Here is a 27,621-nt window from a genome sequence, read left to right as displayed (position 1 = left end):
GCTGAGAAAAAATTATCATCAAATACATAATTTGACTTTTTTCCATTTTTATTGTGAAACATCAACAACATTTATAAATAATGATGTCAAGCAGAACGTCACTCTTTAATTCCGTAAAACGGAACAGGTCACAAAATGCAATACATAATGAAAACATTTATTTGTACAATTATGTAGCTTAATATACGCATTACTTATACTTAATGCATTAGTCGTCAGTCTTCATTTTAAGGTTGCAAGTAATTTTAACAGAGGCTATCAAAAGATATTCCAACTGTCACAGCGAACTTTCTTGATCAGGAAAAGGCGATGATACGTACAGATACATGTAGATTTGTCACTCCTTGAACAATCTTAATCATAATAATTTTAAAATCTCTTAATGTGTCTATACAGCTCATGAAGCAAAAATCCAATAACAATGATTGCTGTACATCAAATTGAGATACTTATATATATAATTTTGAACGATCATTTACATAACCCTTATTCATGTACAACATTAAAATGATCACAACACACTGTACAAGTGTCATATGTTAAAAGATATCGTAAATATATAGTTTTAATATTTGAGTTATCGAAGGTACGGAATTTTTCATCCTTTACATAATAATATTTTATCAAATGATACACCATTGATCTCACCAATCACCCAAATACTAGTACTGATTGCCGGTACGGGAACGGCCATTCAACTTCAAAAGGGGGTATGGTTTTTTTTTTCTAAAAAAAAATAATCTGATCCCCAATTTGATGAACAAAAATATCCCGGTCAAGCAGATTACAAAATACAGATCTGAATTCAGATTTTCCTCAACTTTTTACACTTGTTTTCATAGTGTTAAACAATGAAAAAAATAGTTTGATTGATAGCGTTGAATAACAAAAAAAAATATATTCCCTTGAAGTTATTGCTCCCTAAAAAGCTTTCTCAGAACGATACTTGTAATAAAACATATAGTTCCAAACGTATTTTTTTTTCGTCTATTTTGAAATATAATTGACAAAATCAATTTTCAAAATATAAAAACATGTATTCTCAATTTTGAAATGAATCATGAATGCAGTTAAATCTATGTAGTACTACATAAATGAAACGTCAAAATACTCAAATTAGTTAAGACAAGTAATACAATTTATGACAAATATAGTTTTCTGGTCTTGTTTTTGATTGACATGTTACAATAATCACAATTCTGACCATTGGTCAGTATCCGTGTTGTATTTACAAGTTCCAGCTTATGTCCATCTTAGATCGCTAAACCATAAATCTTCTAATATGCCTAACAGATAGTATCCTTTGTTAGATAAGATGTTTTTCTGGCACTACTCGTAGCATTATTGTCTGCAGAGTGGACTGTATGGTTTTTCCTTTTCGTCGAGTGTTTCATTGTACAATATCGTACACAAAATACTCTTTTGAAGGTGTTCCAAAACTTTTCACTGAACCAACAATAGAGTATGAAGTTAAAAGCGGACTTTACTGCTAATAGAAACAATGTTATACACATTATTATTTCAAATGTTTTTCTCTTTTCATTTGAAAAATTCAAAAAGCTAAACTTGTGTATATTGACATAGGCTATGTATATGACATATGGGGCTTGACAAATGAAAAAAGCTACAATAACACTAACCAACATCATTGTTATCTTCAGCTGCTCATGCGCGACTATATTCTGCATGTTCGAGTTTATTCCAATATGATAACGTAGGTATTTTGTGGATTTACGAATTTCAAGGACAAGTCGAATGTTCAGGTATACCAAGAAAAGAAATGGAATAATTGCGCATATTGCACAGTCGATAATCCAAGCATATATGATCTTGTAGGTTGTATTGAGCGCAAGAGGCGTCAAAACAACTTGGCGAACCGGTTCACCACAAAGGTAAAATGTTTCAAGTTTTAATTCGAAGAAATTTGGAACTCGACAGTAAAAAGACACAACGAATATGAGAAGTATGATAATTCTTGATCTTTTGACTGTACAAATTGATATAGCTTTCAGTGGGTGACAAATGGCGATATACCGCTCGACAGCGAGCATCACTGTTAACCAGACAGACGACAGAAGAAACGTGTGTATAAATATCTGCGCGTACTCATAAAATGCATAAAACGAGTATAAAGCTTTGCCGGATAAGTGACGATCAAGACTTCTGCATCCAACAAGACAAAGAAAGCCTAAGTCAGCGACAGCAAGGGACATCAGATATGTATTTGTTGATGTGCACATATTTTTCCTGCTCAGAACAATAACTGTCAGTATGATACCGACTATACCACTAACGCAGAGTATAGGAAGAAATATGTTAATAAATATTTCCATTCCACTATGACGGTGGACGTAATTTTGTTCCTCTGAACCATTGCCACATGGATCATAGTGGGGGTAAGATTCATATTCATACACGCTATAGTAGTAATATTCGTGTGTACTATTTATTGCTTTGGTCATTCCGCGAGGAACATCTTCCTGGCTCCAACTTACGTTTGTATCCATCGATCTGACCTCGTTTTACTATTTTTTATATACCTGAAAAAAATGAATAAAAATATTACTACTGTATTGTTAATGTCTGTGTCATTTTGGTCTCTTGTTGACAGTTGTCTCATTGGCAATCATACCACATCTTCTTTTTTGTATTACTATATGACAGCTAAAAACGAAATCGGCTCAAACCGGTGTTGTGCAATCTTCAGCAGGCGATGCGTTTAGAGATTATGTTCCATGCGATGCGTTTAGAGATTATGTTCCATGCGATGCGTTTAGGGATTATGTTCCATGCGATGCGTTTAGGGATTAACGGCAGCATTAAAATGACTTTTTCTTTTGCATATTGTTTGTTTGTATGTGTGTGGTGATTTGTGTCATGCATATATATCTCGTTTCCTTTCTTTTTTCTTTTATACGAAATCATGACAAAGTCATGCTTTAAAACATATATAAAAATATACATGTAGAGGCTCACTTGTTTATAAATAGTCATCCGAGAGACCAAAGCAAAGGTGACATTTGAAATGTGGTTCAAAATGCATAAATAATACAGCGGGATCAGATGGGGAGACCTGACAAAATAGCGCTTAATATAGGCGACTTTCCTAGCAGCTATAGTTTAGCTGTAACTTTTCCTATTATGATCTATAATGAAAAAAAAAAAATAAAAAAATGCTTTATTTTCAATAGTTTGTCATTTTATTTTCTATTTTAGGCAATGTTTATGGTAATCGTGTGCTAGTAGCTGAATCAATAAACCACAGTTGTATTGAATATAAAATTTTCTCATAGATCTTCAACTGTAAATCTGTAAATGATGTTTCCTTTTTCGAATTTATTTCTATTTTCAGAATATGTATGAAATTCAAGATGTTTACAAATCTGAATTGTAAATGTGATTTTCCTAATCTCTTGCACGAACAGCATTTATTTAAAAAATATATCAGACACCAACAGCCCTTTACTCTTTAGGGTATGTGAAGCATTCCTATTGGTTGTCACGGTTTTCATTATTTACCTGATTTTGAACAGTTCCGTGATCTTTTAAGAAATTTAGTGTTATGATGTGCGTCAGAAAATCGCAAAAAAGGTATCAGACATCGACATTCCAATAAATACCATTATGAAAAGCAAAATGAATGATTCAAAGTGGCTATCATATTATAACACACAAATAACTATATTATAATACAACCAGTGGCCTCATTTTGTTTGACTTCTAAGTATACGGGGTTATATATAATGACGGACGATTGGATCAACATGCCACAAACTGTAATTCCTGAAGAGCATTTTGTCCATTCGTAGTCGTTGCATGATACTTATAACTTAAAAGCTAGGGGTGGCCAAACCAGTAAGACACTGTCTATTTGAATAAAGTGATGCGTTCAATTCTGGAATATGACAGTTGTTTTTCACTCGTTCCTGATAACGGTTGGTTTGTGAGTCTTTATGAACTGTCCCTATTTGAATTAACCTTGGAGCTAGAATTTTTTGCAGTATGCTACTATTTTCGTACCAATTTAACCTTTGGTATATCTGTGGTTGTTTAGTATACATGGAACAGAGATTTTGGAGTCGATTTTTAACTTCGGGAATTTGAACAGCTATTTGTCCATTTTTTTCTAAACATGCCAGTTTCTAAAGCAAATATGGTCGTTCTCCTTTATCAGAAGACATGTTTTCCTTAAATTTCCTACATGTATGTTTCAAAACGGGACAAATCATGAATTTTAGATCCCTCGAATAACCCTTATTCTTCAATTTTGCAATGCTTGATGTGTGGAGCTATAATAACAGTATATCCTTTGACAAAATTGTACACTTTATCTTTGCAAAGGGAGATAGACTATTGCCATTATTGCATCGATATATATCTCAAACATATTTAGAAATTTGTTTTCCATAAAAGTAGACATAGATCAATGTTTATACTGTTTGTTTCGAGCAACAATACTACAAAAAGTGTACAAATATATATATATATATAAAAAAAAAGACGATGTGGTATGATTGCCAAAGAGACCAAAATGACTCAGAAATTTAAAACAACTATTATTAATAGGTCACCGTACGGCCTGCAACAAAGAACAAAGCCCATACATTATCAGCAATGAAAAGTGCCCCGAAATGGCAATGTAAAACAATTCAAACAAGAAAACTAACAGCCTTATTTATGTACAAAAAATGAAAGAAAAAATCAACGTACCGATTTTTCTAAAATTCCCAGTATTTCTAGACTTAATGACCATCGTGGAGTAAAAATAGTGTTATATTAGCCGATTGTATTTTGTAGCCTACACAATTAAGTATGCTATAATAACAGAAAATTCCTATAAAAACATGTAAACAACTTACTTTACATATTTATTGACGTGATGTGTATTCGCTGGCGGAAAACACACTAACTAAGCGGAAGAAAAACACTCTATGTTATATATATAGTAAATAGTCTTACCTCAAAATGTGATAAAATTCTGCACTTTAAAAACAATTGTAAAGTAGAAATAAAAATTTGTTATAAGTAAATAATAAAGTTCAATAACCTTGACTAAGTTACAAATGTTTTGAAACTCACTTTTATACTTACTTAAAGCAAAACATTTGATAAGACTGCAATAGCCAGCATTCAAGTACTTTAGTTCATATATTATATAAAACTCAATATTAGTTTCTGCAATCATTTGGTATCATTTTTCAAATTAAAAATTAAGATCTGTATCATTCTATAGTATGTGTGCTTTAAATACAAACGGCACACACACATAACTAATGATTATTAAAGAATTATACATTATTTCTAGGTTATAAAAAAATAATCTTATTTTACATTTTGTTCTAAAGACCTTTTGTGTGTGAGCCCAAAATATATTATAGCATCACAGTTTATACATGTAGATCCGACGTTTTGGGAGATCGTACTTTTGTAGAGAATAATCTGTGAACCGACTTATGAAAGAAATTGGTCGTTTTAACTGAAAATAGCAATGAACCAAATATCAACATTGAAAGAGGTAATATATACAAAAATGTAGACAAATTCATAATTATGTATATCGCTCAGTAACCTGCTAAAACTTAACGTGCGAACTATCACGTTTATTACATTTGAGCGCTCGGTTACATTTAATAAAAAAACCGAGTTTCCATGATATCTGTGCTGTTCAGTCAAAATATGTGTCAACTATCATTCCTCGATCTCTCTTTGATACCTAAAAAAAATTTGTTTGTCTAAAAAAATATGTAATCTTAATGTTGAATCTAAATATATAAGCATTTATCGTCCTATTTGTCAGCAACCAATTCAGTTATAAGGGAGCTACCATTTGATTTTTATGGGGGGGCTAGGATGAAAAATTTTGTCCTGCATTTTTTTTTAGCTGTAATCTCTGTCCTGCCTTTTTATTTTTCACTCTTTCCGGTCCTGCCTTTTTTTTTTAGTTTATCCTGACTTTTTTTAACCTAAATTGTCGTCCTGACTTTTTTTTTTTGCAAGTGTCTCATCCTGCCTTTTTTTTTACTCAAAACTCCTGTCCTGCCTATTTTTTTCAAATTTCATCCTAGCCCCCCCCCCCCCCCCATAAAAATCAAATGGTAGCTCCCTAAGCTAAGATGTACTGAGCGTTTTAATTTACAAAATGAAGTTCATTGGTTTTTTTTTTTTTTTAAGTTTGTTACCGTTTAAAATGCATACATGTACGAAAACCAATGATACATCATGAACCGTCGAGTTCACGGACAATATTATAGCATTGCCATCGGAGATATAGTTTCTTAAAATTTCAATCTTAAAACATATTCTCTTTAATTCTTAAAAAGTGCATATACATCAGAATACGAATTAGTATAAGTTTTATTGTTATATTAAAAAAAAATGAGCATTGCAACGGGGGAACCGAAAATAAACAGCAAATAACAAGGTCTTAATGTTCTCTATCATTAATAATCTTGGTGTCATTTCGATAATATTTAGTAAATTGCATATTACAATCAAGAAGTGAAGGAATAACACGAAAATTCAAGACTACATGTTTTGTGCTATATGACAACGATGTTGCATGATATAAATCAAAACATTCAAGGGTTGGTTGTACCATGTGTGAAGTACAATGGAGTTCCAAATCAGGAGCCCGTTATATACTAAGTAAGTAGTAGTTGTCGTTAGTTCGTGTCATTCGTATTTGTTCGTCGATAGTTTTGCATATAATAAGGCCATAAGTCGTTTCGTTTGAATTGTTTTACATTTTTCATTGCGGGGCTTTTTATAGCTGACATTGCGGTATGAGTTTTGCTCATTGTTGAAGGCCATACGATGACCTATCGTTGTCAATGCAACTTCTATGTCATTTGGTCTCTTGTGGAGAGTTGTCTCATTGGCAATCATAAGTTACACTTTCCTAATGTCAAAATGCATGCATATCAGTTTCAGCAGTTAGTTTGGTTATTATGAGCACTAATAAGCTTATATACAAGTAAACATATGTCCAACACTGAAATTAAATAGTTCGGTTGATTCTTTATTCATGTAAGCCATTTGTAACAGAAAAACAGTGAAACAGAAATACAATAAATAATATTAAACCATATGTAATTTCTTTTTTTTACTGAACAGTGTGGAATGTAATTTCTAAAGTATGGAATATAAATCAAACTGTTTATCTACACGTAATTATTAATGTATGTAACTCCCAATTGGATTTTTTATTACTGATCAGGACTATCCGGTTTCAAATTTCTTAATTAATTACAGTGTGTACAAAGTTTCAAAATAAATTCACTTGCTTTGTCAGAAAGATCGTGGAATGTTCAGTTTATGAAGATAAAATAATCGTTTATCGCATTATCAAATTTTATTTATCACCGATATTTGCTGATTATAGAAGATATAAGTGGGCTGATAGTCTGTGATTTATTGAAACACGTGTTTGCTTACGGTAATGTAAACTTCCTTTTGGGTGTAAGTTAGATATACGTCTTACCATGTATCTTTTATATCATTTCTCAACAAATGTTTTATGTCTTTTTAGTTAGGGATGACATCAAAGATCGATGTAGGATAAAAAACTTAATCAAATAGTTTGGGGGGGGGGGGTAAAATTCTGCAAGTTTTGTATATCTTAAATCGATTTTTACATATATCCCTATTGGTAAATCAATTTTTCCCAAATTAAGTTAAGAGGGGGTGTGGGGGTCAGTGAAAAAACTATGTGAATTAAGTTTTTTATCCTACATTGAACTTTTGATGTCGTCCCTTATCTCTTTTCTTTATTTTGTTGTATTCTTGGAATTTGTTTTAGCAGAACCTTAACTTTCAAACTTTAATTTAAGGGACGTGAACTGTGCAGGCCCCTTATTTATGCAAACGTTCCCTTTGGGTCCAAAGTAAAATTCTTGAGGTGAGAGACTACATATCATAATGGCAAATGTTACAATGCATCATGTTCAATGTATAGATTTGCAGTTTCATTGCATCTCGTCGCATTTATTAAACTTGAGAACCAGAATAGATAATACAAAAATACCATTTCTCGTAATATTTTTAAAAGAACAAAAACTACATTTACAAGTTTATTTCAAATTTAATCACGTTTACCTGACGTCAAATAGTGTAATGCAATCAGAAACACAACTGTTTCTGACAGTTTTCATAAGATAACCCCATTTTACATCTGTCACAAATTCTTAATTTGAAAAAAAAAGAATTAAGAAAAATCATGAGATACTATCATCAAATAAATCGTTGATTTATCGGGGAGGTAAATCTGACATTTATTACGTTTATAATCTACTTCCTTTGATAAATAATCTTATACTTTCAATTCACAAAAAAAACCCCAGAAAAATGCCAATGTACTTTCTATATCAGTTGAAAACAAAACCTTCACAAGTACTTATACTTCTACTTAGTGTTGAAGTTATGTGCGTTTCGTCCGATATTTTGTATTGCTCTTGGTTTTATGTTTTCCTCGTTCTCATAATTAAGATTGCTTGGTTGTTGGTTACTCAACGTCCAGTGGCAAATATTCCATGCATGTTCAGAACGAGTCGTAATTAAGATAACATTGCTATAGGAAAACATATTACCCTACTCCGACATATTTCCCCATTCAGATTTGACAAGTGTATGGGGGAGTTAGATCTGCTATCAAGGGGTTCAGATTTAACATCCCCCATTCGATCTGACGATATTCAGACATTCAGACATTCAGCTGAGTCTATGATAGGACAGTTAGAACATGGATCTAATCGTCCGTAAGGTGTATATGTAATGTACGTTGTACACTTGGATTCCGCAATGCAATCATTGTGTGTGCTTTATCAAAAAAATATTGATTTTGATTAATGAAAAAGAATAGCTTTATCTGTATTTTTATCTATTTTTATTTTTTTCCTGTAAGTAGTCTTTTATCATGTTTATTTTAACATCTTTATATATGAACCGATGGACTTTATCAGTATGACAGAAATTACTCATGTTACATTTTGCACTAATTTATTGTATTAACCAGCCCTGATAAAACTGTTTAGAGAATACACGAACGTTTGTTCCAGTGGTGTGTCACGATCCGTCCTATCAAAACAAACTGCATCTAAAAATATTTTATAACTCCCAAGAAGCTGATAGATAAACTTATAATTGATAAAAAAAAATCCGATAAACTCCATTCATTATTCACTAACAACCAGAAAATAACGCTAATCAGCTGCGAAACATGTTAGTTTCGTTAAAAAGGGTACACCCGTCCCGACCAAGTTCGATGCAAAAACATTTAGTGATAATGAAAATGAAAAAAATGGGGACGATGTCAAATAAACAGCAACCCAACGACATCAAATCCAAAGAAGACCAGAAGGCTTTATGCAATGATCTACAATAATATACATGAAAAGTCTCTGAATAATATACACGAAAAGCAAATCTAGAATATGAATTAATATAATGCAAAATTGACGCAGACTGTATAAAGTTTTGAACATTGTTTACAGATATATGCGATCAATATCATTTTTCTTATAACAAACCAAGTATTTTACAGCTGTTTATAACGTTCAACAGAGGGCATTCACTATAACAATCGGTAAACAAAAAACAGAATATAAATCATTAATAAGTTATCTGGTGTTTATATATCTCAACTTGTACGATTCGCTTGTGTATGTAACAACATATTAGATTTTAGCGGGAAAAATTTATATATTACTGAAAAATTATTACACCAGGATTTTCGATACATTTACTAAATTTTATCATCGGTATAAGGAAATCATTCGTAAATATAACTCAACATGCAGACATCTTTTACGTTCAGATATTTCACATCCAATCTTTTATGGTAATATTCTTTACAAAGCACAAGAATGTCAGTATTCACCTCAAAAGCTAACAAAACCTTTAAACAGACTTATCAAGAAGGGATATAGTTACGATACTGTAGTCAGGTCATTAAAGATTGCATATATTGGCTTTAATATTGATTCACTTATAAGGTCTTTGCATCGGAATTAATCACATTTTTTCTAAAACCAGTTGTTGGCATGTCATGGGTTATGTTCTTCTCATATATTTCATGATGGTATAATACTAAACCCCTGACTGGAGGTATTGTGCCTTATATTAATATGATGAAGGCATAATCTTTTAATCAGTTTAATTGAGGTCTGTAGCTGGCATGTCAGTAACTGCTAGTAGTCTGGTATTTATGTATTATTGTCATTTTGTTTATTTTCTTTTGTCTCATATTCTGACATCGGACTCAGACTTCTCTTAAACTGAGTTTTACTGTGCGTATTGTTGTACGTTTGTTTTTTCTACATTGGCTAGAGGTATATAGTGGGAGGGTTGAGATCTCAACAAACATGTTCAACCCCACCGCAATTTTGCGCCTGTCCCAAGTCAGGAGCCTCTGGCCTTTGTTAGTCTTGTATGATTTTTGATTTTGGTTTCTTGTGTATAATTCGGAGTTTAGTATGACGTCCATTATCACTGGACTAATATTCATATTTGTTTAGGGGCCAGCTGATGGACGCCTCCGGGTGCGGGAGTTCTCAATACATCGAAGACCCATTGGTGGCCTTTCGGCTGTTGTCTGCTCTATGGTCGGGTTGTTATCACTTTGACACATCCCCCATTTCCATTCTCAATTTTACTATAACTTAAACAACATAAACAGTAACAGTACTGTATTCCTATTTCATATTGGACCATTCCACCTCTTTGATTATAGGGATAATAAATAAGAAGGGGCCAAAGTACGGCCTTCAACACGGAGCCTAAATTGGCTCCCACCGAGCAGCAAGCTATAAAAAAAATAAGACAATATAACCGAAATCGACAATAAATCTATTAAATAGGTTATTAGGAGTGGACAATGGAATACTGGTATAGCGTGGATCGATTTTGATGAGGTTACTTGAATCAGTAATTTTATTTTAAACATGTTTGTTGTTTAGCATGAAAACGAGACCAGTTTCCAAAACTTTAAACAATCATGTATGACTAATTTCTAGGTTTTCTTTATTTCAAATATCTTTTGATATAAATCTAGATTTCGGAACTATTTCATCTTTTACCCTTTAAATACCATACGAGTTTAATTAATTACATAGAATGAACACTTTAATTCACGAGGTTAATCGTCAATGTTAAGGTTACTATGACATCCGTAAAATATATAATTATTTTCTATCCAACAATAGTCTTTGTAAAGCAATGGCATTCATGACAATATCAGTATATATCGATTCTTCTCACGAAACGCAATGAAAAAAGACACTACATGTAATTAAGTCTATGATGATATCTCAATACCGGATATTACTTATGAACCTTTATTTTACCTTCGAGTCGTAGTCAATAACTAAGATGAGAATATCAGATGAACTCAGAACAGAGATTCAGTAGGTCAATTCTCAATGTTTAGGTCAAATTGTATAAGCATGGAATAAAACAGTGACATTTCGGACATGTTGTTTTAAATCTCCCACCAACCTTAACTATTAAAAAACACATATGGCTTATACCTTACCCTTGTATCCATAAAGTTTGCAATATGAAAAAGTACGAGTATAAATGAACAAATGAAAAAGTATTTAGACCCCGGATCCTTAATTTCCAAAAAATATGACCAGAGGAAACTTGTCTTTAATTTATTTGGTATACAGTTTTTATTTTTTCATTTTGCTTTCAATTTATAATAAAACCAGATGCTCCGCAGGGCGCAGCTTTATACGACCGCAGAAGTTGAACCCTGAACGGTTGGGACAAGTATGGACACAACATTCAAGCTGGAAATCAGCTCTAAATTTGGATTGTGATTAAATAGTTGACACAGCATAGGTTTCTGACACAGAATGAATGTGGTCTAATGAACTTAAAATTATGTTTTTGCCTTTGAGCAATTCACTATGCTGTTGAATATTAATCCTCTTAAAAAAATATTTGAAGAACCCCCCCCCCCCAATTTTTTTTCACATCCCCCTTTCCCTTATTCCAAAACTGATCACAATTCAAATTTCTAATGGAGTTTGCAACAATAATTACTCATTTAAATACATCATAAAATATCAAAATGTAAAAAAAGTGCTTGTAATCACTGAATGGTAAAGATTGTTTTAATTTATCAGTTGGTAGTAAAAGTGAATTTACATTGTATTTTGTGTAAAACAATAATTTAAGTTGATTCAACTACTTTTCTGGACAAAGAAAGATAACTCCAATTGAAAATTTCTTGCTATTGCGCAATATTGTGCAATTAAATATTTCTTGCTATTGCGCAATACTGTGCAATTGAAAATACTTGCTATTGCACAATACCGTGCAATTGAAGATTTCTTGCTATTGCGCAATACTGTGCAATTGAAAATTTCTTGCTATTGCACAATACTGTGCAATTGAAGATTTCTTGCTATTGCTGATTCTGTGCAATTGAAAATTTCTTGCTATTGCACAATACTTAATATAATAATTTTGGATCCTGATTTGGACCAACTTGAAAACTGGGCCCATAATCAAAAATCTAAGTACATGTTTAGATTCAGCATATCAAAGAAGCCCAAGAATTCAATTTTTGTTAAAATCAAACTTAGTTTAATGTTGGACCCTTTGGACTTTTATGTAGATCAATTTGAAAACGGGACCAAATATTAAGAATCTACATACACAGTTAGATTTGGCATATCAACGAACCCCATTATTCAATTTTTGATGAAATCAAACAAAGTTTAATTTTGGACCCCAATTTGGACCAACTTGAAAACTGGGCCAATAATCAAAATCTAAGAACATTTTTAGATTCAGCATATCAAAGAACCCCAAGGATTATTTTTTTGTTAAAATCAAACTAAGTTTAATTTTGGACCCTTTGGACCTTAATGTAGACCAATTTGAAAACCGGACCAAAAATTAAGAATCTACATACACAGTTAGATTCGGCATATCAAAGAACCCCAAATATTCATTTTTTTATGAAATCAAACAAAGTTTAATTTTGGACCCTTTGGGCCCCTTTTTCCTAAACAGTTGGGACCAAAACTCCCAAAATCAATCCCAACCTCCCTTCTATGGTCATAAACCGTGTGTTTAAATTTCATAGATTTCTATTCACTTATACTAAAGTTATGGTGCGAAAACCAAGAAAAATGTTTATTTGGGTCCCTTTTTGGCCCCTAATTCATAAACTGCTGGGACCTCAACTCCCAAAATCAATCCCAACCTTCCTTTTGTGGTCATAAACCTTGTGGTTAAATTTCATTGATTTCTATTTACTTATACTAAAGTTATTGTGCGAAAACCAAGAATAATGCTTATTTGGCCCTTTTTGGCCCCTAATTCCTAAACTGTTGGGATCAAAACTCCCAAAATCGATCCCAACCTTCCTTTTGTGGTCATAAACCTTGTGTCAAAATTTCATAGATTTCTATTTACCTAAACTTAAGTTATAGTGCGAAAACCATGCAAGAAAATGCTTATGTGGGCCCTTTTTGGCCCCTAATTCCTAAACTGTTGGGACCAAAACTTCCAAAATCAATCCCAACCTTTCTTTTATGGTCATAAACCTTGTGTTTAAATTTCATACATTTCTATTTACTTAAACTAAAGTCATAGTGCGAAAACCAAAAGTATAATGCAAATAAGATTTTTATCAGAACTATTTTACTCCCGTGCAACAATTCAAACAGCGGGTGATCGTATTCTATGACCTCTAATTTGAGCCTTAAAATTACTAGTTTGCAGTCTCGGACCTGAGGAAAAAACTAAGTAGCGTACCAGACACTTTCCAAATTTCAAAGTTCAACTGTTACAATACGATAATAAAATTGAATTGATATGAATGACAATGTAAGTTCGAACATGATATGAATTCACCGACGTCATGACCAAAAACTTTTTAATTCTTAAAAAAAAAATCAAGAACATTCTCGCTCTTTCATCGTTGTCTGATAACTGGGTAAAACTCATACACGTAATGCCAATCTACCGCTGTGCCAATCAACTGTTAGAAATAACCGAATCAAGCGATCTTTATTTTACAATTAAATAGCTTTTTAACTATCTTTTTCGAACAAAAATTGTATACATCATGTTAGAATGTATCAGTAACGAAATTTATGATTTTGTCAGCTTGTATCACTTAAAATAGAAGAACAAAAAATACAAATTCTGTAAAACAATCCCATAATGTTCCTCTTGCCTACATGAAAGCCCTATATATTTTTTTAAGGAGATATGGTATGGTGGCCAAAGAGATAACTATCCTGCAGTCCAAATGGCGGTGTATGTGCTAAGATGATAGTCAGTGGCGTATTCATGTGGGCGAGGGTGTACCCTTCTGATTTGAACATATATCTTTTAATCATACAATCGTCCAAAAAATCTGATATTCAGTTTCAAAACTCCTGGATTCGTCCCTGGCTATAGATAACCGTATAGTCTTCTACAAGAAACAAAACCCATATAGTTTAGTTACAAAGGGTTCTGACTGGAAAAGTGTCAAACAATTCAAATGAGAAAACCGACGGACTGATGATAAACTTGGGCTTTACTCATTGTTAAAGGCTGTACGGTGACCTGTATTTGTTAATTTCTTTGTCATTTAGTCTCTTGTTGAGAGTTGTCTCATTGGCAATCGTATCACATTTTCTTTTTATATCGAAAAACAAATTTTCGAAAAACAGCAACTAACGACAAGCACTTAATTGCAGGCTCCTGACTTTGGACTAGCAAATATAAAATATGGAGGGGTAGACAATTGTGTATAATAATTCCTGTGTAACAACACGACATAGGAACAAACCGGTAAATCAGATGGAAATTGCTTGACTCGTTAGATTGACAAAAAAAAATTAAAATATAGAAAATTAAAATTAGAATAAGAAAACTATCATTTTATATTTAACACCGTAATTCCGTAAAAACATATATAACTGAATGACACATATATAAAACATATATATCTAAATATATATAACAATATTAAAAGCGATATTGAAAACTAACTATGGTGCTGAATTGACACTTTCAAAATTAAGTGTATTTAAAGGATAAATGGTTTTAAATGAATCGTACTAAAGTTTACGGGCTCTATAAACAACATCACCCCAAAACAAATTAAGATGAGTTTCAATTTAAATGATTGAAACAGTTATATTGAATGAGAATAAATATTTGAACTTCCAGTCATTATCTTCCCTTAAGCTACTTCATCGTGATAATTAAGTGATTAAAAACATCACTTACATTATTCCGAACCAAAAACTTTACAACAATTTCTTTTTATTTATTTTTCTGTACAATTCTGTTCACTAATTTTGTTAACCATAATTATTACAGATTATTTGAGGCAAAGTTGGCATTTACTGGAACATGAAATAATGCTAGAAACATCAATACATTTCGTTTTCAATATAACTTCGTTTAAGGAAATGAAGGGCATCTTAACCTTATGTTAGTCTCCTCCAATTGTATTACTAATCAATTCTATCTGAAATGAATTTAAATGGGAATGAACGATCCTTAAGAATTAAATAGGAAATAGGAAATTAAAATACCTCATATTAATGTTCCTTTTCATTTGCAATTATGTGGGAATGTTTAATTCCTATTAACTAATAGAAACATAGCTTTACAAAACTAATGAATACAGCAAAAATCAATTTTCCGTCAACATCACTCGATTAAATTTTTAATGAGCGTCGAAACAAATTGAATTTTGTACATACTGTTACAGTAGAGTTTTTTTCAGTTTGAATTTTATTCCTTTATTTATTTTTCTACTTCTTCTGCTCTAATCTTAATTCTGTAATCAATGATCGAGTTCTTAAAACATAAATCATTTTCAAATTGTCTACGAAGGAAAGAAACAAAAACGTCAATGAAAGCTTCACACAGTATGTTTACAGTCTAGAAATAATTAGGATGTTTTCAGCTGTGTCACACATGACCATGCATATGACCATAGTGTTGTAACCACGATCATGTCCTCCTTTCATTGGTAGTGACATCACCAAATGAGAATTGTAACCTAATTTGTTCTTGCATTAGCAACACGACAGGAGGTCCCATACAACCCTCCACAGCTCCTAAGTCAACACGACAGGAGGTCCCATGCAACCCTCCAGAGCTCCTAAGTCAACACGACAGGAGGTCCCATGCAACCCTCCATAGCTCCTAAGTCAACACGACAGGAGGTTCCATGCAACCCTCCAGAGCACCTAAGTCAACACGACAGGAGGTCCCATGCAACCCTCCAGAGCTCCTAAGTCAACACGACAGGAGGTCCCATGCAACCCTCCAGAGCTCCTAAGTCAACACGACAGGAGGTCCCATGCAACCCTCCAGAGCTCCTAAGTCAACACGACAGGAGGTCCCATGCAACCCTCCAGAGCTCCTAAGTCAAAACGGCAGGAGGTCCCATTCAACCCTCCAGAGCTCCTAAGTCAACACGACAGGAGGTCCCATGCAACCCTCCAGAGCTCCTAAGTCAACACGACAGGAGGTCCCATGCAACCCTTCAGAGCTCCTAAATTCACCCCCAGTTTTCGATTGGTGCGTGTTACTCAGACTTATGTTTCCTAATTCTTTTTAGTGTTTTGTGATATGGTCGACTTTTCGTCGTGTTTTGTTTTGTTGCTATGGTGTTGTGGTGTCAGTTTTTCCTTTACTTCTATTGACTCGCAGAAATTGAAAAAAAAGGTAATAAACAAAATAATGAACGAAAAATGCCACAGCGTGATACTTGAGATCAAAGAACATTGCTTTCTTCAAGACGGTCCTTAGCATCGGTTTGAATGAAATTCATTTCTGAATGGTGATACTGCCATATCATCTGTTCTTTTATTAAGACACATGCGAGGGAGATATCTTTAATGGACAGTGAACTGTTAACAGATCTTCATTGTAATGATTTATAGAAATAATAATATGGGGTATGATCGCCAATGATACACCACAGATAAAATAATCTAGATGTAAGAACTATAATATATCATCGCACGGCCTCCAACAATGAGCAATCCACTATACCGCACAGCAACCTATCATAGAATTAAGTAAACAATCTCAGTAATTTGTGGTACCAGTTATACAAATATTATATTCAATTCCAAACATCACTACAAACACAGTTATATAAATGTATTGCCCGACAATCTAAAAGGAAGAATCTATTTAAGGAATGACTAACATTGTTTCTGTCTATGAAGAAATAACATAAAAAAATTGGTGCACACTGAATAACGCGCGTAGCGGGTTATTTAACAGTGTGCACCACATTTTTTATGTCATTTTTTATGTTAAATCCAAGATTTCCACTTTTGAAGTCAGGAGCTTAAGTATTGAAGAAATTGAAGCGCACCAATTTCAGCCAAACTAAAATATTCATACTTAATGTCACTTAACGCGGGCTTCGTATAGTGTGTGATAACATTTTGTGAGGGAATTCGATGTTTGCTATACCACTGTTCATTTCAACGCACTTTATGACGATACCACTTTATCAATATGAATGAAATTTTTTGCAGTGTTTTAAGAAATAATTTTACTTTAAAATCACGTATCAATTGTGAACTATTAAATGTTTTACAAGGACGAATTTTCTGTATAAAGTCAATAATTGTGTGAACTTTTGAAGCTCAAACTTTTTATAGCTTTGAATACGCCAATGAAATGTCCAAAAACTATACCAATACAGATCGATATATTTTTGAAATTGTAGCAAAACTTTTGGTCGACAAATTTTAATTCGTTATTGCATAAATATCAACTTGAAATATCTGTCATTTTCTCCCTACCCAGTTTACCCCTATTACTTATAATAATTTGGACTGGACATTGTTATTGAATCTTATGAAATTTGATTGGATTAAGTTTTTTTGATTACCTTCAACAGGTCGGGACCACTACCTTATATGGAAATGCATAAATTAGCATACTTATGTTCTCGCACATGTAATTGTTTATTTACATGTGACGCAATTTATTTTTACCTAGGTTTTTGACCAATCCACTGAATGAGTAACAATGCATGATGGACTACTACGTGTTTACAATCAACCAAGAACACGTGTTATTTACTGAAATATAACACATTTTTTCGTGCAATGCGGGATTCACAATTTCGCTTAGTTTTTCATTTTGTGTATCCTCATTTATAGTTCGTGATATAAAGTATTACTTCCATGCTCAGATTAACGAAGAGTTGTTTCTATGCGAAGAAAAAAGGGTTTGAATTACCCGATATATAGCCATTAACATGTTTAATGATGGCACATATATTTCATGTATTTGTCCACCACGCAGCAACGAAACAACAGCGAAAAAACACAATTACCCACGAGACAAACTTACTAGTGTAAATTAAGCCGTCGATAACAGCCGGTGCTGATATTCACGAGTACAGCAATATTCGTATAGATAATTAAAGGCAAATGTGTGATCCTTGAATTTTGTGTTCGTAAAAAAGGCGAAGAAATATTTACATACATGGCAGTGTTAACAAAATCTATAAGTATTTATTTTTGTCACATTTCAGTATATTGGACTTCCAAACTGTTCCCTTTGTATTGAAGGTAGTGAAGTCAGCAACTGTAGTTTCATTTTGTTCGTTTTTAACGGGCTTGGACATTTGCCAAACTGAATAAAATCATTACAGCTGATTCCTTATACCTGCAAAGGAAAACTTTGGTTGGCTTGCTTGCTTTGTTTGTATAGTTGTTTATACAAGTTTTGAAAATAAGATTGACATCTATAAACAATATATATATATATATATAGGCATAGTTTAACTTGTATATTTTATATTTTGTACAATATACAAACAAAGCAAGCAAGCTAACCAAAGTTTTGCTCTATATGCATTAGGAAATAAGCTGTAATGATGTTATCCATATGTATGTGCGACAAGGTGGAAAATTTGATATGTTTTGTGAAAATTGCAGCGTTGGATCTATAATAAAAAAGATGTGGTATGATTGCCAATGAGACAGCTGTCCACAAGAGACCAAAATGACACAGAAATTAACATTTATAGATCACCGTGCGGCCTTCAACAATGAGCAAAGCCCATACCGCATAGTCAGCTATAAAAGGCCCCGATATGACAATGTAAAACAATTCAAACGAGAAAACTAACGGCCTTAATTATATAAAAAAAAAATGAACGAAAAACAAATATGTTACAAATAAACAAATGACAACCACTGAAATACAATATATTTTTTGTTATGGAATAGATTTCTTCTCCTTTTATATATTTAATTGGGCGGGTTTTTTTTTTTTGTTTTTTTTTTATTGTTTTACACAAGTAATGTTTGGGTCATTTATAGCTTACTTTTCAGCATTGAACCTATGACTTCTTACTTTACTAAATTATGTCTTTGTTGAAAAGATGTCTCATTTGGCACCCATACCTAATCTTCTTATTTATATATACAAAGCACGTTTTAGAAAAAAAATAATAGGTAATATGGCACCCACTATGATCCAGAGACTTTTAATATTGGAGATATTTTATATATGTCAACAGGACAGCAACCGAACGATAAAAAACCTCTGAGGTATATTTTGTGATAAAATTAGCAACAAACGGATATTATCGATTGATGAAACTATAAAAAAAAATGTATTGAGCTACATTTGTATATACTGTACCCGCTCAGTGGCGGATCCAGGGGGTGGGGGTTCCGGGGGATGGACCCCCTTTTTTGGACGATCAGTGCATTCGGATGGGGACATGTAGTTGGAACCCCCTCCCCTTTTGTTCAGTGTTAGGACCCCCCTTTAAAAATGGCTGGATCCGCCCCTGCCGCTTTCATTACACTTATTTTTAGCATACTGAATATTATGATGTTCTTACTTTTAGTTCAGGTCCTGATAAAAAAAATTTACACATTCAGTACAGAAAGAAGAGTTTCAATGAAAGTATTCGTGTTTTTCTGGGCAGAAATGATTTTAGAATGACATTATACCGGTTTAAAAGAGCTCAAATGATTTTCTTATTGGACAGTGGTCATTTCATGAGATATTTCACTGTTTCATGTCGTCAAATTAATGCAGGTTCAATTCATAACAATGAACAAAACCGGTTCAACTACTATTGCAAGGCAAAAAAAAAAAGTCGAATCGTGAAGCCAGTAAACAATATTTTTTTAATCTGAGCATGCAAATTGAAGATTACGTTATATATTTTACATTAAATATATTTGCAGAATAAAAACATTGGTAATTAGAGTCCCAGACAATATATTAGTTGACTGTTTTCCCACTAATTCCACGTGTTTTAAGTGGTAGTTTACTCGTAGTAGCCCACAATGCATTGTAGTTCATTGAGTCGATTGGTCAGTTTTTCAAGGCCATATTGGCCTTGTGTTTTGGAAATTACTATGCAAATATATTCTGACGTCAGAAAATCTAGAGTTCTCGACCTGTTCAAACTGTTCATGCTTTTCGTACGAGTATATTGATTAAATCAGACCGTGCGTGAATGTGTAAAGTAAATTAAATGACCCGCATACTGGACACTGGACCAGTCCATATTACGTTTTATCAATGAAACTTAAGGTATGAAAGGTAACAATTGCCACTTTTTTATATTTTCACATAATTTTCCGAATTCACATTAGATAAAATATTTTTGATAGCCTATTACGGAGAAAAAAGGGAAAGTTTACTGTTTCTACGTTCTATTCCATTAAAAACGCCATTTTTCGAAGATAAATACAGAAAAACATTTTACGCACGGCTACGCCAGGTAAAATTATTGTTTATCTTAACAAAAAAATACATTTTTCAGTTTTATTAGAATATTATAATAATAATAAATCCCAAATTTATGTAGTCATTAGATAAAGTCTTTATATGTACGATCTGCCTATTTTTGGACATCAAAAGACAATACGATCGTTTTAAGGTCAATTTCGTCAAACTCACACAATCTTGTTAGGCACTTTTTTTTTTTTTTTTTATAGTATACATATAATTATACGGTTATTCCCTAAATCACGTTAATATAATAAGACATCTCTAATGGTAAATCGTTTAGGAAATTACTATCATGTATGACTTTTGGTGGACTTCATTGAATTATATTTGCATTGTATAATATACTTTTGTACATGTACCTATTTTCGATCAACAATATCCTGAGAAAAGATAATTTTGATAAAAACTAGAGTTCAGTCATGTGCAATGTATTAGTTGCATGCATTTTTCTGTCAGAGATGGGACCTTGTGCGACCCTCAATTGAACCAAATACTTGTTATTTAATTATACATCCAAATGCCTTTAAAATATTGAAGCTTGTTCAAAAACATCACACAATTACTTATGGTTTCAAAACATTTAACATTTTTTTTTAAATAAACAAGTAGAAAGAGGCGCATAGAAGTTATCAGTAAAATAAAATTTCAATGTTATTTCAAGTATTTGAAAGTGTGAAAGTATTGAAAAGCAATTTAAACTGAAATAAGCACTTCATCGAGTCGTGCTGTGAAGAAACGCACTTATGTTTATATAAATAGAAGACATCGATAAATGATAGGATTCACAATTCTCCGATGTACAATTGTGTGATAAACAATCATTTTATAAAATATCTATAATGTATGTGTTATGTCACAGCACCAAGGTGACCGAGTTATATAGTGTTACCAAGTCTGTCTGCCATTTAGTGAATCCTTCTGAAATTCGACAGTTGTTCAGAGCTTTTTCGTTATGTGTGTATTGCTTTTTATTCTAAACTGTGTAACAGATCGACTTCTCATTTTGTTAAGAATCTCATAAGAATGACCCAAATTTTACAGAGCTTTGACGCGTGGAATTTGACATTTTCCAGTCGTCACGACAAATCTAGTTTTATATAATGTAAAATAAACATTTCAAGATTGATAAATTTCAAACTTGTTCAACGTTGCAATTTTGTTTTTTTCTCTATACTTTAAACTCTATTGTATGACTGTTTGCATTTGACTTGTAAGAACTTTACATCCCATGTACATGATGTAGCTTATAATATATATAGTATTTTGGAGCGGATTGTTTTAGATCTACATGACAAATGGAAAATTTTTGTATTTCATTACAATATTTAAAACATTTTAATCTCATGGCACCTTTATTTTCCCTGTTCTGTTTTACCATTAATTTCAAATGTTTTACACGTGTATTATGTATGAATTATGATCAGCAAGAGCGAAACATACATGACGACAAACATTTGTGACAGTTTACTTACTTAACATATCACAAGGTCTTGTTACCCACGCTCCACATTCTTTGCATGTTGGAGTAAATAATTGGGAGAGTATTTCTACCATACAGTTATCAACTGCTAATAACAATTATTGAATGCTTCATTAAACAAATAACTGGAAAATAGTCGTGAAGTATTTGTAATATAGTAGTTTAGTGCTGAATCATTTCAAACTGTTTTAAAACAGTCGTGAAAAATTTATAATATAGTAGTTTAGTCGAGAGTTTAGTGCCGAATTATTTCAAAATGTTGTTTTATTGCAACCATTTAAAAGTTCATCTAAATTTACTTGTTGCACAGAAGTATAAACAGCAGTTTTGCTACAATATTTTTTACAACTAATAACCCATACATTTTCATTTAAATATGAATTAGACATCAATCCAAGGTCCCAGCGATAATTTGTTTTTGTAAATTTTATGGAGATGACTCGGTTGAGGAAAAAGGACAGTTCTTTAGGTTAAAGTTCTTTGGGACACACTACGAGTCACCATATAAAGTTCTTTAAGCCACAATACGTGTCGCAAAATAATGTTCTTTAGGCCACACTACGAATCCCAATACAATATGAAGTTCTCTGGGACACACTACGAACAATATAAAGTTCTTTAAGCCACACTACGTGTCGAAAAATAATGTTCTTTAGGCCACACCACGAATCCAAATACAATATAAAGTTTTTTGGTTACACTACGAGTCGCAAAATAATAAAAGTTCTTTAAGCCACAATACGAATCAAATCGAATACAAAATATAAAGTTATTTGGGACACACTACGAATCACAATATAAAGTTATTTGGGACACACTACGAATCACAATATAAAGTTATTTGGGACACACTACGAATCACAATATAAAGTTATTTGGGACACACCACCGTAACGACTCACAACATATATACATGTATGGGCATAGAATTGAGATATTATGTTTTATATTGTACTAGGTTATGGTTGACAATATTCGTGGACAGCATAAGGTGAAAATAAGCTCCAACTGAAACAATTGCATGTCTTTGCGCTGTATGCTTTGTATGAGTGTTTCTGAAATTTCTTAATCTTTAAAGGTGTCATTTCATTATTTGATCCATGATATATCATACAGAGAGATTTGAGTGAAATTTTCAATGGAATTTGTGTTGTTTTCTTTTTTCAAAGTAGGGGCTGTAAAATATAACAGAGATAGAAAAGAACTATTTATTCATTCGAGTAGGGAATGAAGTTGTAAAAATTAATGGTACTTTAAAATTTTAATTCACTATTTTCATTTTATATACCTACATTTATAAATATATGTATTCAAACGCAATACGACGTTGTTAATTGTCAAACAGTGCATAGTTTGACAGTTTTGAGATATAGATCCAAACCGAATGTTTCCTAGATAATAGAGATCATTTTTTTAGTAGTATGGATTGTATGTTTCCTTACTTGCACAACGAAATTGTATCGACCGTTTAATAATGAATTTGATTTAAGAGGAACAGTTATTTGACAATTTGCTGAGTTGTGTGAAAACGAAATCGGTTATTCCCACTTTCCTCGTATTTTCTTAAATGTACAATGAAATGTATAACTTTTTTCAGACTTAGCGTCTATTTTTATCTCTGAGTTCTTTTGTCCTTGCAGAAACCATTCCAGAAGAGTTTCTTTTCATTTGTGGAGGAATTGTACAAAAGTCATGTAGTTATACTCAATAGTTTGGATTAGTTAACTTAGTTATTTGGTTATTATGTAGACACGAAAGAGTTTTAAAAATATAATACATTTTTGAAGAACTTAAACTTTTGCATTTGTTTTCAATGACTCTTAATTTCTGGAAAACAATTATTTTAAAGTTAACTATTACTTTTAATATCATTTTTAATTGTGAAATACATCTTTAAGTGACCTCATCGGTCAGGTTCCAATAATTACATGTATCAAACATGTATAGTTTTGAAGAAAAATAATCAAAGGGAAAATGATTTTTTTTTTTCGGAGAACTTTCATAACAAATTATTGAGAAATATCATGTTTTTAGTAAATTATTTTTTTAAGGTTTGTCAAAATAATAGTCAAGTTGAATTTAAAAATGAGAAAACACCTTTAGGGAACGCTAAAATGGTTAATCAATTCATCTCATGACAATACAAATTCCAAGTTCTTATCGATATTTCATTCCAGGAAAAGAATTATTATGCATGAATCAAAATAGAAAGGTTTTCATGCAATGTTACCGCGCAATATCTTCTGTGTTGAAACATATTAGACCCCATGGGTTAACACTAATTCAATTAAATTTCAATAGAAACAATCTGGAATTTTAGAATGTTTTATCACAATATTTATCTGTGTTATTAGTATTGTCACAAGAGATTATTTTGTATTCAGCTGCACCTGTTTATGATAATAATAACTGACACTGCAAAATCATCCTTATGTTTGTGATTTATATCTGCTAAAACAATTTATTTCACGTTGGGAAACATGTCTCTTCGAATATTTATATTATTAAAGGGTATAATGTTTGATTAATCATAATTTGTTACTTATTTTTAATCAAATTAACAAAAAAGCAGTACATAAACAGCAAATAAATGATTGAAAATGTACCAACCTTGTTCGAACTTTTATAACTTCAATTCTTCTTGTGACTAAATATTGTCAACAACAATAAACGGTCATTTCCAATCTACGTGTTGTTAAATCATATATACCAGTATTTATGTCATTCAAATTTTTTGTCGTTTGTACACTCCCACGAGATAAAGCTGACATATAGCAGCTGAGAAAACCAAAATTATCTTCTAAGTCAGAAGAGCGCATTAAAAGTTCTCAGCATGGATTGGATAGTCTATATAAAATCGATTGGAATCTGAAGGCTAGTATGTTCTTTTATCTGACCATCACAATAAAATTAATCACTTCATTCCAGTTCAAATAATGAAAGAACTTGTAAATCAGCGTTGAAGTCATGTTCTTTTAATAATCTTTCTCACTATCTGATTGTTATTGACCTCATGAGGCTTGCCTTGAAAATGAAATATATAAATATCATATTTATATGTAGTAATATGACAAAAAAACGATTCATTTCTGTCGTAAAGGCATCTATGCGACTGCCAGACTTTTTATTTATACAATTCATACACTAACAGGCAAACACACTCACAAAAAAAAAACCCGCAAACACACACACAAACTAACAAATATATTGCTGATTATTAACTTTCTTTGCTTCCTTAATTTTTAGATATAAAAAAGAAGATGTGGTATGATTGCCAATGAGACAACTATCCACAAAAGACCAAAATGACACAGACATTAACAACTATAGGTCACCGTACGGCCTTCAACAATGAGGAAAGCCCATACCGCATAGTCAGCTATAAAAGGCCCCGATAAGAGAATGTAAAACAATTCAAACGAGAAAACTAACGGCCTTATTTATGTAAAAAAATAAAACACGTTTATCTACATGTATTACCTTGTAAAAAATAATGAAATTATTAATTATTTTGAAAATAAATTGGTAACAATAATTTAAGAATGTGAGGTAGATTTGTCCGTTAATTTTCTGTATTTAGGTTTTGAATGTTTTATGTTAAATAACTGGTGTCTGACAAATCTTTTACCCACAATAAAAAAATACATTTTATCTGTTGACATCTCCTGCTAAATCATTTCTCAGATTCTGGTTTGCTTTCAATTTGCTTCGGAGTCGAATATAGTAAAGATAAGTAATGTCCACATATAAGCAATCATACAAACATTGCTTACATACATTTTGGAACTCAGGTAATGCTGAATATCTGGATGTCATCATCAGCTCAATCCTCAAATGGAATCTTCCTATCAACGGCACATACAAGAAAACAGTATCACCCTTTATTTTTAAAGGAGGACAAGGGTTTGTAGTAACATGATCAACACGACGGGTGCCACATGTGGAGCAGGATATGATTACTCTTCCGGGATACCTGATATCACCCCAGGTTTGGTGGGGTTTGTGTTGCTTAGTCTTTAGTTTTCTATGTTGTGTTTTGTGTACCATTATTTGTCTGTCTGTCAGTCTGTCTGTTTTTTTTTCTTTTTTAGTCATGACGTTGTCAGTTTATTTTCGATCTAATAGTTTGACTGTCCCTCTGGTATCTTTCGCCCCTCTTTTAAATATCAGCTGTGAAAGTTGGAGAGGACGACACTCTTGGGTTAACCATCACTAGAGTATGTTTTCTTTGATTGCGACTTCTACTGACAACACAATATTAGTCACATTTAATGAGTATAAAGAAGGACTGTGCAATTTGTTAGTTGCAAATACAGCATCAACATAATTTAGAATGAGTGAATGTTGATAAAAAATGCAATGTCTAGAAATAGGCACATGCACCGTAATTTACTGCCAATAATGCTCGCTACAGAAGAACACACCAACGAAGAAATACCAACCTTGGTCGAGGGTGTTACGGTCGATTAACACACGAAGGAAAAAATTATCACCCAAGACGAAATCGCGAGTGATAATTTTTTTTTCAACGAGTGTGTTAATCATCCGAATTTTCACCCAAGGGCAGTGTTGTTTCATTTTGGTTTAAGTGTGCATTATGTTATTAGAAAGACAATCGTGTCATACAGTTAGATAGTTTTCTAAACGACGGAAAAGTTGTAGAAATAAGAATAGGTAAACATCGGACGGAGCGGGTGTTAATTGTACAGATCAGCAAACTTCGGGCTCATCGGGTGTTTATTTTAAGCATTAACACCCGTTGCTGTTATTATCACATGTTGCTTTAGATGGACGGAACTTATCAAATGAAAGATTGATGAACATTAACAAATACCGCGTGTCCAATGAAATGAATAGATGATATAAGAAATTTGCATAAAATATACTTCTCTTAAAAAAGGTTGAAGGTTCGGTGTTAATTATAAATATATATTGTACAATAACATCAGTTATTATCTTTCTTCTTTGTAAATTTTTTTCAAAAGTAAACACTGGATTTTCATCGGTCATAATGATACATATTCCTAACAGTGACAGCAACTTAAGATATTTTTTGTTTGCGTTCTAATAAATTACCTTTTATTCATAAAACACAAAGTTTCCATGTGTTTCTTCATTTTTAGCTGCATGGTTATATATGATTTACAAAAAGAGAATAAAAAACTATATAATTCATACATGCATTCTTATTTAAACTCACTCAGCAATATGCGGTTTTGTCATTTTGCCTCCATGGCTGGGAATGTTTAAAGATTTACTCAATAACGGCTTAATCTAAGTTTGAGTGAACAATATGTGTTGATCCTTCATAAAACTGTATTAAAACAAGATGTGGTATGATAACCAATATAACAATTATTAACCAGAGTCCAAATGAAGTGTGC

The 27,621-nt window shown here is 32.3% G+C and overlaps 1 protein-coding gene across 3 annotated transcripts; it reads right to left on the bottom strand.

The window, feature by feature from the left end:
* Window positions 1-596: 596 nt before the first annotated feature.
* LOC143042517 (FMRFamide receptor-like) lies at window positions 597-24,976 on the bottom strand. 3 transcript variants are annotated; one of them, XM_076214872.1, is made up of 2 exons: window positions 24,848-24,976; window positions 597-2,540 (listed from the first exon to the last, which is right to left on the bottom strand). In XM_076214872.1, the coding sequence occupies exon 2, from the start codon at window positions 2,505-2,507 to the stop codon at window positions 1,287-1,289; it is 1,221 nt and encodes a 406-aa protein (XP_076070987.1). In that variant the 5' UTR covers window positions 2,508-2,540; window positions 24,848-24,976; the 3' UTR covers window positions 597-1,286. The 3 variants fall into 3 exon arrangements, with proteins under 3 accessions (XP_076070987.1, XP_076071005.1, XP_076070996.1); XM_076214890.1 differs by lacking the exon at window positions 24,848-24,976 and adding an exon at window positions 4,860-4,906; XM_076214881.1 differs by lacking the exon at window positions 24,848-24,976 and adding an exon at window positions 4,711-4,825.
* Window positions 24,977-27,621: the final 2,645 nt, after the last annotated feature.

The sequence above is a fragment of the Mytilus galloprovincialis genome, chromosome 1 (genome assembly GCF_965363235.1).
Source record: "Mytilus galloprovincialis chromosome 1, xbMytGall1.hap1.1, whole genome shotgun sequence".
NCBI classification, from domain to species: domain Eukaryota; kingdom Metazoa; phylum Mollusca; class Bivalvia; order Mytilida; family Mytilidae; genus Mytilus; species Mytilus galloprovincialis.
Note: the sequence above shows the minus strand (reverse complement) of the source record. Positions and strands in the feature narration are given on the sequence as shown.

Coding starts and splice junctions, on each gene's coding strand:
- LOC143042517 (XM_076214872.1), bottom strand. CDS start 2,507: ATGGATACAAACGTAAGTTGGAGCCAGGAAGATGTTCCTCGCGGAATG.